At 41.7% G+C, this 17,013-nt stretch overlaps 2 protein-coding genes across 2 annotated transcripts; one reads left to right on the top strand and one right to left on the bottom strand.

Annotated features, from left to right (window-relative positions):
• The first annotated feature begins 253 nt into the window (after window positions 1–253).
• LOC117811151 (early growth response protein 2b-like) lies at window positions 254–3,624 on the top strand. The gene is given in 3 exon segments (XM_034681241.1): window positions 254–518; window positions 690–1,663; window positions 1,665–3,624. Coding segments are annotated over 3 exon segments (1,254 nt in total). The 5' UTR covers window positions 254–349; the 3' UTR covers window positions 1,776–3,624.
• A 2,680-nt stretch (window positions 3,625–6,304) lies between these two features.
• adob (2-aminoethanethiol (cysteamine) dioxygenase b) lies at window positions 6,305–9,472 on the bottom strand. Its single transcript, XM_034681769.1, has one exon. The coding sequence runs from the start codon at window positions 9,358–9,360 to the stop codon at window positions 8,599–8,601; it is 762 nt and encodes a 253-aa protein (XP_034537660.1). The 5' UTR covers window positions 9,361–9,472; the 3' UTR covers window positions 6,305–8,598.
• Window positions 9,473–17,013: the final 7,541 nt, after the last annotated feature.

Below are 17,013 nucleotides of genomic sequence, written 5' to 3'. Positions count from 1 at the left end.
GAGAGTTTCTCATTTTTTTAAACTGGATCATGTCGTTTTAATTGTGTCCACGCTTCGTCATGGCAAGCTCCACCAGTCCTATTTCTGGAGTTCCCTCTTCTCCCTTTTTTCAAACCGAAGTCCATATTTGGTAAATGACGTAACGGGAGACCCAGAGATCCCCTTTATAACCATACTGCAGCATCCAGGAGCTATTAACAAGAGATGAGAGGCGGAAGAGACAGGGGTTAATAGAGACGATGAGGGAAATTAGTCATAATGTTTGAGAGGCATTCAGGCAGAAAACTGGAGAGAGTGACTCGAATATTTAATTAGTTAAAAAACCGCTGATCTTCGTCTCACAGAAAGGATGACTGCTAAGATAGCTGATGAAGTTTCTGGGTCTCTCAGCGGAATTATAGACAGTATTCCCAAAGATGTGTACACAGCGGAGGGAGGTCTGCCTCCACAGATTGTTTTTAAACAAGAGGCTGTTGGGGAGGAAGAGCTTGAGGGGAAACCTGGGGAGGATGAAGGCGGTAAGATTTTGTTACTTCTGGAGGAGTATGGATGAAAGTTAAAAATCTGAGTTTTATTGCAGCGAAATGTGCGTAAAAGTCTTCCAGTCGTGATGGTGTGTTGTGTAAAAGAGAACATTGTTAGCATGAACCTTTCCTTGTAATCTGACAGTGTATTTGTTTACGTTGCAGGTGATCTTCTGTTCGAGGAGAAGAGCGCACATGAGCTGCTGCTCCACGGCGACTTGGCACAATACGTGGCTTCTTTACGCACACACCCTGTGTCGTTCACCGGGAAGTTTTCGGTGGACTCCAGAGGCGCAGGACAGTGGACGCCTGGGGACATAATTAACGTGGTCAGTGCTGACATCTCCAACCCGGGACCGATAACCGAGTCAGAATCTTCCTCGGCATCCCCAGACCTTTACGCAGCAGCTGGAGGAGGAGGAGGAGACGCAGCGGACGCGGGGGACTGTACCATGGCGCACGGCCAGCCCGACATCAGCCACATGTATGCGCCCCCTCACCCTCATGCTCACCCCCATCCCCATGCTCACCCAGCGACCTCCTACTCCTGCAGCGGGGACATGTACCAGGACCAATCAGCGGGGGGCTACCTGGCGACGTCCACCTGCGCCGTGTCCTACCATGCGCCTCCGTCCTACAACTCCATGCCCAAACCAACAGTTGACAGCGCTGCGCTGCTCTCTATTATGCCAGAATACGGGGGCTTCTACCAGCAGAGCTGCCAGAGAGACATCCAGACGGCTTTCCCGGAGAGGAAATCCCTCCCCTACCCACTGGACTCCCTCAGGGTCCCCCCTCCTCTCACCCCTCTTAACACCATCAGGAACTTTACGCTCGGTGCGCCCTCGCCGGCTGCAGAGGGTCCGATGGCTGCAGCTTTTCCTGGCCACCAGAGCCTCCCTCTCAGACCCATTCTGAGACCCAGGAAGTACCCGAACAGGCCAAGTAAGACGCCAGTCCACCAGAGGCCGTACCCATGCCCGGCGGAGAGCTGCGATCGCCGGTTCTCCCGGTCGGACGAGCTGAGCCGGCACTTGCGCATCCACACCGGCCACAAACCTTTCCAGTGCCGCATCTGCATGAGGAACTTCAGCCGCAGCGACCATCTCACCACCCACATCCGCACGCACACAGGGGAAAAAACCGTTCTCATGCGACCAGTGCGGGAGGAAATTCGCGCGCAGTGACGAGAGGAGGAGACACATGAAGATTCACCTCCGGCAGAAGGAGAAAAAGTCATCTGCACCCTAATCCCCAGGGCGTGCGCGCGGCGTGATGCTGCTGAATGTAAACTTTATGAATTTGAACATGACCCTCCTCGGCTTGTGCCTCAGTCTGCCTGCCAACAAAGCTCACGTGTTATCCTGATCTCACAAAAACAAAAGTCATCTCTCGAAGCCATATCTTTAAAATCAGGGAAAATCAGAACCAGAGTTCCCAATGATGTGATTGAGCATGACGTCATTGTTGATCACAATAACTAAAACAATATTCATCACACATCAGTCAGTGGACCTGATCATTAACTGACTCTTTCACACTCTACAAACCATCAATGAGTATTGGGGATTTTAATTAAATAATTTGTAGATGAGGTTTGGTTCACTTAATACACTGTTGGTCTGAGTGGTGCCAGTGACCAGTTTCTGAGTGTGCCACAGTGTGCGCAGCTGCCTCAGCCTGTGGCAAGGCATGATTGTGTCTACTGTCTATGCTTCATATTCTCAGGGATTCAGTTACAATTCAGGCTGCAAGAATGAAACCACAATCTTGTAGATCAGCTGAATAATGCAGGGGAGTCTTCTGCTGCTCTGTCTCCAGCTGGGGGTGGTTTGGTTTCAAAATGCAGTTAAATGCAACAAAAAAGTAAACACATAGTTACAGTGCTTTCAGACGTAATATTTAAATCTGTTTCAAAATAATTCTAAACACACAAATGTTACAACCTATAACTAAAATCAAAATAAATATATTTTCCTTAAAAATGTAAATAACTCAAGATGACACAAAAATTAAAGTGTTTTTTTAAGGGACTATACAGTCGAGACAGAGACGTTATGTTGTTTCAGTGTCACACAGATAATGCTTTTTTTAAATCAAAAATGTACAAATGTAAGCTCTACAATATGTCAGAACATCTGAAGGTTGATATTAACATAAAACCACATGCAAACTGGAACTGTTTTAGTATGACACTGTCCGCTACTCATCATATTTTTAAAAAAAGAGTGTTGGAGCAACCTGAGAGATGCTGACATCACAATTCAGGAAGGGGATTAAGTGAAAACTCAGTGAATATTTAAGGGCCTGTGTCCACTAATGTGTTTTGTTTTTTTGCACTGTAGTGCCTAATTCCAAACAACACCAATGCAGTTCAGTATTTTCAGAGCACTTAGTGTCCTCAGTGCAAACATGGCAGAGGAGAAACTAATCAGACTTACATTTTCATGGGTACAGTTTCAGGTCTGAGCTGCAGGACATGATTCCTCCCCTTGTTTTGATGTTTCCTTTGAAAATGAACTTGAATAGAATCACATATTAACATGCAGAACAAATAAAAATCAGGGCGAGCAGAAGAGCAGTTAGACAACTTTCACAACCTGGACACTAATAACAAGCGTTATTTAGAAGTGCTCTGAAATTGAGGTTGTGGTCGCTGCAAGCCAAAAAACGCTGTCAGTGGACACAGGCCCTAATTGTAGATGCAGCAGAATCAAGCTTTTTTTAATCCTGGTTTTGTATCATATCTGGAATGTTAACAATGACATTAATATGTTTGTTTTATGCACATGATACAACGTTTTGTTTTATTGCAGCTTTGTTACTTTGTTGGGATGTTATGACATTGTAGCCTGATAATCTGTTTCTGTTTGGCTAGACTTTCTGTTGGCTGCATTCTGGTGTGTTCATGGACCTGTTGATATTTGTAAAGAACAAACCAGCATTTTTACCTGATGAATGTGAGAGAAGGAGAGAAAGAGGCTAATGAAAGCTGTGTTTTTTGTTTTATAATTTTTATGCCAAAAAAAGTCGAGCACTAAAGCTTTTACTCTGCTGGACTGATGCTTCTTGTCAATGCAATAAATGTTGACTTGTCAAACTGTTGCTGCCTTCCTTTTTAGTTGTTTACAATATGAAATCCACTCTATGAATATTTAACATTTTAAATTAACTACATCTCTGGCAATTTTTAGAGATGAACAAACGCAAACACATTTTTCAATTTGCCATCATTCATGAAAACCAATTATAATCTGTCTTTGTCAACCCATGTGGTAAATTTGACAGCATTGAAAAAGCCTTTTAAGAGTTTAAGTTCTCCATCAGAAATGATGAGTCCAACTTTCCAGAGTATCCTGTGCAGAACTTTCACTGACTTTGATTTTAGCACCCCTTGTGGACAAAGAGTAGTATGTCTTGTCTCCTTGCTGATCTTGTCGGCAGTGTAGCGTCTTCTGATAGGACATGAGATTCTGTGTTCCTTTAACACTCAATGCATCACTCACTGTCAATATTTGCCATGGAAAATGTAAACAAAGGCTGTTTCAACAGCATGCAGTTAATCACCCTCGCATAACTGCATCCCAGTGGTAGTGGTTACATACATTAAAAACTACAGTATAGAATTTATCAATGTTTTCCCTGATGGTCTCATTGAGTTTCTTAGCTCACATAGAGACATTAATCTCTGTCTGTTTCAGACTGCAGTACCTGCCGTCACTCACACAGACAAGGAATCCTCATCAAGACCAGTTAGTTTAACACCAACTTATGTGTTAGTTGACGGGAAACAAGTCACTGGAATAAAAGCCTGACACTCTTTGTACCCCCTATTTCAGTTACAACATTAAACTGAGTTTGCCACTGTGTATAATTGCTCATGTTTTCACACTACAGTTAAGACTAAAAACAGGAAACGGAAATAAATAATCATTTAGCCAACATGTCTTAAAACACCAGAAATTCAGTCATAAGACCCTTTCACATATTCACTGAACTGCTGTAAATTTTCAGAAAGGAAATGAATTGGCCAATTTTGTTACCACAGCGTTATCTGGATTTCATCCTTCTTACCTGCTAGTAAATTTGTACACAAAGAAGTCAGGGTGAACTGTGAACACAGCAGGTAAAAGTCTGGAAGATTTGCAGAGTGCAAGTGAACAGGCAGGGGGATTGAGCAGAGATTTTGCTGGTTATACTCTTTAGTACTGCCTTAGCTGTCATTGTTATGTTTTCTGTTGTTGTACTTGTCCTGAGTTAATATCCGTATACATATGATGAAATGAAACCAGAAAGAGTCAACCATTGTGAAAGACAACTCCTGCATGCAGCCCCCCATCCTCACCTCAACCAAACAAAGTATAACAAAGTTGTGAGAGCGTGTCTGACACTGATGGGGCTTTCTGCCCCCTACACACTGCCCTATCATTTATGCGTTCTCATTGCGGGTTCACCACATTGAGTGACCCTAACCAGAGTGTGGAATGGGAGTGGGATGGTAGAGCCTCAAACAGTGAGTCTGCACCAATGCTGGCTTTTTGACAGTGTGTCATGGTAGACTCTCCATAAATTAAAGTTCTGTGTTGCAACCTGCACAGACACAAGCACACAAATGTAAAAATCTTGAAGTTTACGCTGTATTCAGGATCTCTTTAACCCCTTTCCAGTCCTGGAAACAATGTTTTAATTGATTAAGAAATGTATGATGTTTTATAAGAAGGCAACTTAAAAAATAAACAGAATTTAAACACCAGGTTGAAAATACAAGAACGTCTACAATAAAGAAATACCACCAAAGAAGGTGGATAGTATTTCTCATATTGTAGGGTCATTTTTGTGACCACAATAAATGGTTATTTATGTAGACTGCTTATTATTTCTATTACATGTAACCATGTTTACATAAAGTCCCCATTTTGGGGAAAGTAAGGGGAGTTTGTCACAAAGCTTGCAGCTGAATCTGATCTCTCCACCCTGATGAGGGGTATTTCCCTAAGCTGTGGGCGTGTCACATAACATGGTGCACTCTGCAGCAGAGTTGAAGTGGGGGAAAGTACCGGTTTGAGAAGCGCCATAGGCTGTATTTCGAAACCGCCTCCTACATACCACCTACAAATGTGTGTATGTATTGCATACTGCATACTGCATTTAAAGGTAGTCTGTAGTATGTCTGTTGTGTTGGATCTGTTCTGCAGTATGCTGGGTCAGGCGTCGCTGGATTTCTGGTTTGGGTAGGCGGAAGTAAACACTGGCCAAGCTGATAACTGAACTGCTTCTTTAGCATCCACTAATAATTAGAAAAGTTAAGAAGTGGTCTATATGGAATTTAATTATTTTCCCAGCACCTAAAAAACTGAGTTCCCCTGTCCTATATAGAAAAAAGAAGAAGGGGAATGTTAACGCTGTGCGTTGTGGGAAACAGTACGTGAGGGAGATTAGTCCGATGCATACTGAGAAATGTTCCCAAATCAGAAAGACTTCCGGGTAGTTTAGGCATACTGCAGATTTTACTGATGTTCGCATACTACATACTGAATTTTGGCCAAATCAGTACATACTGCTAGTATAGTAGGCGGTTTCGAGAGCAGCAATGGTCTCTGACTGTGAGGTGCATGTGTGAAAAGAAAGTTCCTTGATATATCAGGGCCTGAATGTCCTTGAATTATCTAAAAATGTTATATGAAAGACATTAAAGAGCTTTCTTCATCATCCTTCAGATGAGTGTTTGGTGTGTTGCAGGACAAAGTTTTGCAGAAAAAGAAAATAGTCAGGGGCAGACGGTTGATTCAGGCGACTTTATCAGAGAAGATGAGACAATTTTCCTAAACACATTTGCGCACAGCAAAATCTCTCATTCAAAGCTCATGTCTGAGACAAATACAGCAGAAATGTTTCGGCAAACAGCAGGTTTTATATGCAGTGACAGAAAACCTCTAATACAGACAGTTACTACTTTCATTCAACAACTGGATTTAGACATTGACCGCCTCCTGTTGTTGAGTCATCAGCTAGTAGACTGACCTGTGTGCTCTAGATTCCCTAACATCATTTACTCTGCTTATATGAGCATTTGTTTGAAATGTGTTTGTTCCACACTGCAAGAACTGAAGTTGTACAAATTAAAGTGATTTAAAGTGCATCAATTCAGATTTAGAAACAATCTAGACTCAAATACTTAAATTTAAATGCTTTGCTTTCATGCCATCTCCAGTTTCAGGAGAGGCACGCAAGTGAGAGAAACATGACCTTACTTGAGGCTGGGTTACATAGCAGAGAACTCGTTCAGCTGCATGTTTCTCTGTATTCTAATCTGGAAGTCATCACGACTAAGTGTTAAGATTTAATTATCAACCACACCTTTATCCTTCATGTCTCATTAACTCAAACTGTGACCAAAAGCTTTCCATGATCCTTGTTTTGTATCCACACAGACAAAACTTCTTTGTCCTTTTTCACTGAAACATTTGTGCTAAGATGTCTGATTTAGTGCACATCTTTCAGTTGTATCCCAAAAATCTGTCAACAATACAAATCACAAACAACCCTGAGGATCCTACTCATTCAGCAGTCTACTTTTCAAAGACTCTCCTCACAACGCAAAAAAAAATGCAGTTTTTAGATATTTTTGAGTCTCCAAAAGAGAGACCTGAAGTTTCATTCAGTTCAGTCACAAAACTCGAAGCAGGAAGACGATTCAAACACATGGACACAGTCCCTCCGTGGTCCAGGGAGACTCAGATCAAATCAGCTCAGGTTTGCACACTCTAGTTTTAAATGCTGCACCCAAGAGAAGTCAGGATTTCCCTCATGTAGATTATAAACTGAACAGATTTGTGTCAGAGTGTCAGCTGAGTTAAGCATGCACTGTATCCTTCATGCAACAGACGCAACTGTTGAACGTTTGAAATATATACTGTTAGCTTATAGTCAGCAAGCTTTACACTGAAGATCATGCAATGCTGGTAGTTGAAATATTGTATTTATAGCTTATTAAAATTATTACTGTGTGATACTTTCTTCTGTTATTTATATTCTGTAATCAATACTTGAAGCGCCAACTTTGACAACTGATACAAGCAACAATCCAAGATTTCCTGACTTCCTTTGAACGCAGCACCAGCACCCTGTATATCATCTGTTTGGCATTTCTTGGCATCTCCTTTTCGAAAACCCTCACAGGGTCTCATTTAGGCTACTTCTCCAACATAGATGCTTTTCTGGTTCTAGACCCCACAGCAAACACATGAAATGTTTCATCTATGTGTTTACAACGTTATACCACCTTTATTGAAACAAAATCCCCCTGATAAACCCAGAAGTCCACAGGGGTTTCAGTGGAAAATAACATGTGATGTCAGAGCCAATCACAGCTCTAATTCTTACATCTAGATACTGCCACAAGCTTCATCTGCAGAGTCCTTACAGCTGTCAATGTCCAGCACTAATGTCCTGAGATGCTGCTGGTCCTAATCTCAATAGACTTCTGCTGCTGACTACAGGGGACAGAGATTACGCTGCAGCATAGATAACATTTGAATCATGAGGACTATAAACTAAAAAACTGAATAGATGAAATGTTTCATTTGGTTTCCACATAAATATAGAGAACCTTTAAGTGCATTTTAAGATAGTTTTCAAGTGGCAGAAACTGATATTGTTCATCTATCTGCTGTCAGAATAATTCCAAACAAGATGTTGGTTTGTATTACCTGGGGCTCCAATTTCTGTTGGAGTGAAATAGAAACTTGACTTACTAGTTTTTACCTTTGAGTTGCAGCAGCAGGGATCACTGATAACAATACAACGCAATGAGGTCACCTACTTCTGTGCGGTATTATGTCCCTAAAAGGAGCAGGTGGTCCCCCATCCTGCAAAGTTGCTTAACAGAGCCCAAAGTTAACCCTTTAATCATGTCTGCCTGTAATGTGTTCACGTGCTGCTGAAAGATCAAGGATTAAGAGTGAGCCTTCATTTAGTCCAGTTCACAGCCAAGTCCAAAAGCCCTGGCCTTGTGACACTTCAGGGTGCCTAAACCAAACCAACCCGAGAAAAGCAGACATGTCAGTCAGGTGGATCAGAGGCACACCTCCGGGCCTGGGTACGGCTCCCCTCCGCACCAGAAATCCGGGGGCTGTGAGATTTCCATTAGCCAGACTTCCTTCTCCTTCTGTTCTGTGTTATGAACCTCCGAATCAGCCAGAACCTTGTAGTAGTGACAGTCCCTGCCCTCGTCAGGGTCGTATGGAGGGGCCAGGATGTCCATAAACGCCGTGGGGCCGTCCACAGCGTCGATCTGGTGCAAGTTGTCCCGATCAGGGGTGAGGACGCAGGGCCCGCTCTCCTCTGTGTACTCCCCGGTGCAGCGAAGCACTGACCTCCGCAGAGCTCCCATCTGCGCCGGGGGAAGCGTGGGCTGCTCCTGCGGGCTACCAGTCGGCCGCTCCAGCCTGTCGAAGCAGCTGATCCTGACCTTGCCGTACATGACTTTCAGCATGCCGTGCATCCCCGGGTGGTCGTGCAAAGGGATAGAGGCACCGCTTTTAAGTAAAAACACCCCCATGCTGAAGTGGTCCGTCTCACAAATGTGCATGTATGTGACAGGGGGCGCGCCGCTGTGGTACTGGAGCGGAGGGGGGGAGCTGTCGTCTGCTCTCCGCGGGACCAGCTTCAGGTCCGGGGCTCGCACTTCCGTCATCAGGCTCTTCAGTTTGCTCTGGTTCTCCAGGAAAGATATCCCGGCCGCTTCACCCACCCGAGGAGAGCTCCTGAATGTGACAAGAGCCTGTCGGGCTATTCTTTGAACAATGGAGGTCATGCTGCTGTCTCCAGGCATCATACCGAGGCGAGGGACGGATCAGGGCTGCCCAGGCTGCATTTGTCCCCCGTTAGCGGTAGCTGTTTAGCTACAACAAAGATCGTGTGTTACCAAGATGACTCACTTCGCCTTCAGAGCTTTTTGGTAGGCTCTTTTAGTGAAAATAGTATGACCTGTTTTTGAGCCTGACATGGAAAGGACTGTATACAATTAAGACATTATATGAAGGGAAAATTAACAAGTGGCAATAACTACAGGAGGGGTATTTATATTAAACATGACATTAACATGATTGTCATGATCTAATACATCGATAGGCAAGGCAAGGCAAGTTTATTTATAAAGCACCATTTATACAAAGAGTAATTCAAAGTGCTTTACAGAGTTAAAAACAAAAAACAGAACAGTAACAATCAAAAAAAACATACAGCAAACACTTCAAACATTTACATTTTATATGCGGCCAGTTATGTTTGATCTACTCTCTCTCTCTCTCTCTCTCTCTCTCTCTCTCTCTCTCTCTCTCTCTCTCTCTGTGTGTACTTATGTAACTTAACGTACATAGTAATTAGCGCTGGATCTTATTATTTATTTAAATTAGATGGGTTATTCTAACTAATCATTCCCCTTCACTGCTCTGAGGTCCGTAACTTGCAGAGTCTCACTGTCCCGCCGGACACATAATCATTACTGATCTTGTCTTAACCAAAATGAACCCTTAAATCATTCGATTCATCTCAGAACTTCTTCCCAAGGATTAAGACTCACACATTGAGTCCTTTCTGTGTCTACTCGCAGCCCGAAGCTGGCTCAGACCTCTTGAAACCCCCGCAGGGTGCCCGTATGCCCGACATTTAATTGTAGATCCAATATCAGGTTCATTCCATAACGCCATACCTTGTCAGAAAATATCCAATTTAAAATATGACTTTAAACAAACATAAGCATGTAAAAATAAAACATTTTAAAATCTAAGACCAAGAAATAAAAGAAAGTAAATTTAGTTACAAAATTTGATTAAAACTCAGTTTGTTAAAAGAAATTAAAAGTTTGTAGTTACAGATATAAAAACTTGGGTTTAAAAATAGGTTTGCATCCATTTTTGAGCAGTGTAAGCAGCTTAAAAATGGAATGTTTTTTAGTCGGTTAGGTAAAGTTAGAAAAATATACTTTGATTTATCCTTGGTTCACAAGTTAAGTTGCATTGTACTGTCAAATACATTTTAGTAGGCAAAAGACAAGTATGTATTGATATCATAAGCTTTCAATGTTATCGGTGCTCGGTCAAAATTAATCAAATAACTGTCTCAAACACACAAACAAAAACACAATATCAAAGTTAAATTATCATTACGACGAAAACAATAAATGTGTCAAAATTCCCCTGCTCTTTTCTTAGAATGTTAAATATTGAGAAAAAACAGACTCAAACACTTTTTGATGACTTGGTACCGTGAAATAATATCAGAGTGAGACCTCTTCATTGTTTACTTCTCTTTGATCAGCCTAACTGAACTGCTTTCTGCCCCTTCACGTGCTCATACATTCGTGTTGTGTTGAAGTGAACCTGCGATAACTTACACTTTGACAAACATCACAACACAATGACATGAATAATGCTTCATGCTTGAGGAGTAAATTTCATACATACACTGACACTGATGTTATCAGGTTTATCAACTTCAGCTCCCCATTTTTGAATAACTGTCAAACACGTCCGCACCAGCAGGACTTCTCAGTTTACACCTCATGCATTCTGGGAAATGTAGTAAGACGGTTTCAAGAAGTGTGCTCGATCTAACAAAATAAAGTTCTCCTAAAATTTAACAAAGCAGAAATCAATCCCCCGAGACAATCTTTTATATAATCAAGTTTAGACTTACTCCGAGTGAATGGACTACTCTGTTACTGCATGATTGTCAAGATGGGGACTACAATACCCACCAGGCCACAGTAGATTAAACTTTTAATGATCTTTCCTCGAAGTCATTACTCAAAACAGTAAAAGGTTTCGGCTGCACTGACCATAAAGAGGAAACTCAACCGCAGATATTTAACTTGTCAGTCCTCTGGGATTACTTTAGGCTTTGTGGAGTTGGAAAGTAACCAGTAAATATTTGTTTAAACACATAAGTCTGAAAAGTATAACGTAACTAAAAAAAATATTATATTGATAAAATATTATGGAAACACATTCGACACAATTTGTTGCATGAAAATTATATACTACATCGACAGAGTGAAACGCTAAAATTTTGTAGAAGAAGTGGCTCAATTTCCAAAATAAGTTGGCCAACAATAAAACTAATTTGCATAAATTAATACAATAAAAAATGTGAGCTTGATGTAGCCTAATTGATGAACAATTGCAACAATTAGCGAAAAAATAAATAATGAACACTTGATGGCTACAAAATGTATGAATAGTGAAGTGTGAAAGATGCAGTGGAAAACTAGAAGTGACACTTAAGTCCTATTAGATAAACAGTTGAACAAGTGAGATATAGTTATGTAAAACCATAGACTGTATAAAATATGGACGTAGTATCCATGACGTTACCCATCTGTTTCTGAAGAGCTGTTTTGAGGCCAATCGTGACTTAAAGACTTGCAATCTAAATATCTTCGATACACACGCACACACGCACGCACGCACACACACACACACACACACACACACCACACACACACACACACACACACACACACACACACCCAGTGTGTTCCGATCAAGAAATGAGCGATCCAGACTACACTTGTCTTTTGTACCAGGCTGTAAAATGTTATTTCTGCTGTAAAGATCGTCTTTTTTAATTGGTGTGTATGTGGCTTCCGGTACTTCCGGAGCCAGCCTCAAGTGGATCCTCGATGAACTGCAGATTTTAGCACTTCTGGACTGATATTTTTAGACTGGAGGTTGCTGCTTGTGTAAAACGTTTAAAATACTTTGCTGGAAATGGCTCAACAAATGAAACAATGAGTTAATAATAAATAGGCCTAAGCCTAAAATAGCTTCATGGGTGGATAAATCATTACAATTGTTGAGCAATGGCAGTTACAAAAGCAATAGTTCACTTAAATATATACTGGAAACAGCTTATCAATAGTAATTGATGAATACTCAATCTGCTCAAAGTGATACACTACTTTAAATAGTGAGCCATAACTTATGGATGGAATTGTAGATGAATACTTGAGATGAGCTGAAACTAAACAGTCAAAACAGTCTGACCCAAAAAGAAAGACCGTTGGAGTCGTTAGCTAAATGAGTGCTTACATATGGACATTTGAAACAGCTACCTTAAAGTTGAGGTATTGAAATAATCTTATAAGATCCGCTGACACTGTCACTAAAGATGGCTCACTTCATCCACTCTTGAACCCACAATACACTACTCTGTAAGTGTTATCCATACAGGAAACAAAGTTGTGAGTTTGAGTTCAAAAGAAATGTAGCTGCTACTCCATCATACAAGTAAAGCAGGAACCCAATGAGATGAAACAGTAATATTTAAAATAAACAGTTCTTTTTTTTTTTTCTCTCGTGGGCATGAAACACACTTCAGTCCCCACAAGATCAACAATGACTCATGTAGCTATCTGAGCATGACTCACTTGTTGTGGCATCCTGGTTTGGCATTTCATTGTAAAGACGTAGGCAGTCGATTTGGGCATCTTTCTACTGGGAAACACCCACCCACACATGCTTATAAAATGAGAAAGCTGACAGCCTACTTTGAGAAAATTCTAACTGGTAAAGAGATTTTCTTATTTTTGGTGAAACCTATCAGCATGTTCAAAGACCTAATTCAATTTGTTACTGTGATTAAAGCAAAGAGAAACATGAAGCAGCAGAAAGGGGAAGACTTCTGTGACCGTGTCTTATCAGAGTGTTTCTGCTGTAAAATGAGGTGATGGTTGTCTACATGTAGTGTATGAAGTCTGCAGTGGTGTGCTGCAGGCAAAGGAACATGCATGTGTTGCATGTGCTAATGGTGAAAAAATAAACAGACTAAGTAAAGCGCTGAAAAATGTCCAAATTGAGCGTGTGTGGGTTGGAGTTTCTTAAAATGAACTCAATTATGGGGTTGACCGCGACTGCAGCGGATCATAGCCTAGCTTCCATTCAAGTTCTTTGGTTGGTTTCTTAACAAAGGGTGACCAGCAACCCAGAATCCCCTGTGGGTAATACGCTTACGATTGAGAAGTATCTCATAAAACCACACTTTAAAAAAAACAACTATCCCTTTAAGGCTGAACACTGTTGGTTTGATCCATCCAAAAGGTGTTGAAGTTTAAAGAGTGACATATTCTGTTTGGATTAAGATGCAGAAAGCACTCAATGGAATGTTCTGAATTATTTTACACCTCTGAAAATGGATGAGTGACCTTTCTATATTCTTAAGGATGAATCATCAGATTTAAGCGCTCAAATAAGCGATGTCCCTCCTGGCACCTCACAGATGGATGTGTTGACTGTCTGTATATTAAGTTTTACCCTGATGATCAGATAATCTATGACACACTGCAGTGTAACCCAGACTGGGAACTTCCTCCTGCCCACTCTCCTGCAGGACGCCTTCGTGTTGACTTTTTAATACCCACAATAAAAAGATTTAATTTGCTCTGCGGCTGTGTGAGTGAACTCATCATGAGGACACAAACATCCTCCTTCAATAAAGATGTCACCCACTCCCACACAGATCATCTCCCTCACTTCCCCTCAGCTCCTCAATCCTCTTCTTGCAGAAGTCAGTTTAACACCACCTACTCACAATATGACACAGAGGCCTTGTCCTGTACGCCAAGAAAATACTGCCATAGAGCAACTGTGTGCAGTCAGAGGATGACGTCGCAGTTCTTCTGGAGCAACATGGTGTTTTATTAGTGGGAAGTGAAGGCAGGCTGAAAATAGACGGCGTGATTCAGAGCTCGGACAGTTTTAGTCCTGATTTCAAGCCAAACTGTGGAAGCCCTGCGTAGGTCGTCCTCCAAATCAAATAAACAGGATGAAGTATTGTTTTGCAACAGGCTGTCACATGTGGGTCAAACACACACACACACACACACACGCACACGCACACATACAAGGCTTTGTATATTTACATCACGACCGTAAACAGCAGAAGATCTGTATGTTGTTATGTGTGTCGATGACACATTTTGGGCCTGTTGTCATGTAAGTCAGAGGTTTTATTGCAACATAGCCCAATTAAAGGATAGTTTCACAATTTTCAAGTATTTCTATTATAATTTAATGCATATCTGAACATTAACATCATTTATTCTTGTTATTTTCCTCTTGCTCATTTAGGATTTAATGTGTTTCTGTTTCTTTTTCCATGTCATTCAAAGTTGGTCTTTTTGGTATGAGAGCTAAGCCCCCATGAGAACATTTCAGTTTGCATTAATTGTCATGGCTAGAGATGTAACTCTTATCTATCTGCTGATTTCATACATTTTTTTTTTTTTTTTAGAAAATCTCATCCTGTTTTTTTCAACAGCCAATCACCACTTACTTCCCATTTTGCTGTGGAAAATATAAAAGCTCCAGTTATTTTAGTCAGTGTCATCACCAGATAAAAACAGTTTTCCCCTGTGCTTTTTCTTTCAGAGGCTGGGCTTGGCTTCCAGGTGCTGGAGCTCCCAACAGGCACACCTGGGTTTCATCAACAATCACCTATTGCAGTATTTAGACCCCAGCTCTTCACCTCCTCACTGCCAATGATTTCCGCCTACATGCGGCATAGTTGGCCCCCATAGGTGTTGCCTAGTTTTTCAGTACCTGTTTCTCCATGTGACTAACCTTTTTGTCTTTCTACCAACTTCTAGTGCCTCCAGTCTCGGAGCTCCAGTGCCTCTCCTCCCAGCCTCTCACCACCTAAGCCGTAAGCTCCCCTCACAGTCCTACCAGGGCCTTCACCTCGCCTTTTCCTACTGAGTGCCTCTGCCCCAGCCTCTACTTTCCACCTTCAACCTGCCATTACCAACTCAAGTTTTTGTGGACAATAACATCTTGTTTTACCCCCTCCTACTTAGTCTGTTGGTCTGCTTTTGGGTCCAGTCATAGACTGGGCTAACAGTGCAACAATGCACTGTAAAGTGCCCTTTACAGTGGTCATCCAGCAGTTAGAACTTGGTAGCCTGTCGATAGGTGTTTTTCTGCTGTAGAAAGCATTAGTGCATGGATCCGTGCCCCATAATTGAAAAAAAAACTTAAAAGTGTGAACCACAGTGTCTTAACAGTTGGGAAATTGTGATAATTGGACCTCCTAGGAGATTCTGTGGTGGGAAAATAATCTGAGAAGTGACCTCTATGGAGGCCTTTCATTTGAGAAAATGTTGCAATGGTTGGTGCCTAATGAAATCCTCACCTACGTATGTGGCCTTCCTGTGGATAAATTATGATATTGCTCATTTGGGTTGACCTGAAAAGTTGAAAAAGACAAGAAAAGGTGGTCCCATTCTTGGTGCTTGAAACATGACTGAGAGGACACAATGGTGCCATTCCAGTGGAGGAATAGTTGGTGCATGGATCGGTGCATTTGTAGTGGACAAAACCTCATAACATGCCCACTATGATGTCCTTCCAGTGGAAAAAATGGGATGCAGAGCCCCTGTAATGGGGAAAATAGTGATTATGAGTCCATAAAACAGAAAAATCCTGGCCTATTAAGGTGCCTTCCCCTTGATGAAAGTGTGATGTGGTGGCTCTAAAGATTCTTTTATAATGCAGGGCCCTACAGGGTGCCCTGCAAGAAATGTTGTCAGCCTGTTCTTTAAATAACCAACAATTGACTGGTTTTATGTTTAACAATCTTTGAAAGTTGTATTTGAATCATCTAAAATGTCACTACTCAACACTTAAAAACAGATGTCTAACTCTGAGTGATACATGGTGAGTTTTGCTCCAGTTTTGAACCAATCGATTCCACATTTGGATGTATAAAATAAATACAAAGTGATGATATACCTGAAATTGAGTACCACTAACCATATCCAGTGTGGATTTTAGCTGTTTCTTCTGTTTTCTTTGGCAGCAGTAGCATTTAAGATACTGAGGGTTATTCAACCTGTCGGAACTATTGGAATTCACCACAGGCCATGAGGCCATGACTATCTTTTCTGACCCATTTTCAAACTCTCACTGCACTTAAAATTCTCCTGATAACTAAAGCACTTCACTGCTGCAAATCTGTGTTTGTGATAGCCAAATATGGTTTGTCTGAAGTTGCATGCCATTGTCCCTCAGACACTTCAACTTGAGTGAATCCAAATGTGTTTAGTGACAGGCTTTGGTCCACAGGGTAAAAGCAGGAAACAGAATCCCAAGGAGTCTCACAAAAGACCTTCACACAGCAGCTGAGATCTCCCTTAACACTGGGTTCTATTTGTCTAAATCTTCATGTTCTGCTCTCCTCCTGTGAGCCAACGACTTAGCTCTGTGTCCGATTTCATGGCTCAGTTTGTAGAAATCTGTTATCTGTGGCCCACATGGCCCCAGATGGTGGCCGGCCTGCAGGGTGACAATCTGTAGATGCTCATGCTGATATGACTGCGTGACGCCTCCAGAGAACGTTTTTGCTCGAAAGAGCCTGAACGACGTCAAAGCGTTGACTTTGTATAGACAGGGAGTATTGTGTGAGCCCCTGGGGTGACGTCAAAGTGTCGTGT

This window comes from Notolabrus celidotus, chromosome 4 (assembly GCF_009762535.1).
Source record: "Notolabrus celidotus isolate fNotCel1 chromosome 4, fNotCel1.pri, whole genome shotgun sequence".
Classification (NCBI taxonomy): domain Eukaryota; kingdom Metazoa; phylum Chordata; class Actinopteri; order Labriformes; family Labridae; genus Notolabrus; species Notolabrus celidotus.
Note: the sequence above shows the minus strand (reverse complement) of the source record. Positions and strands in the feature narration are given on the sequence as shown.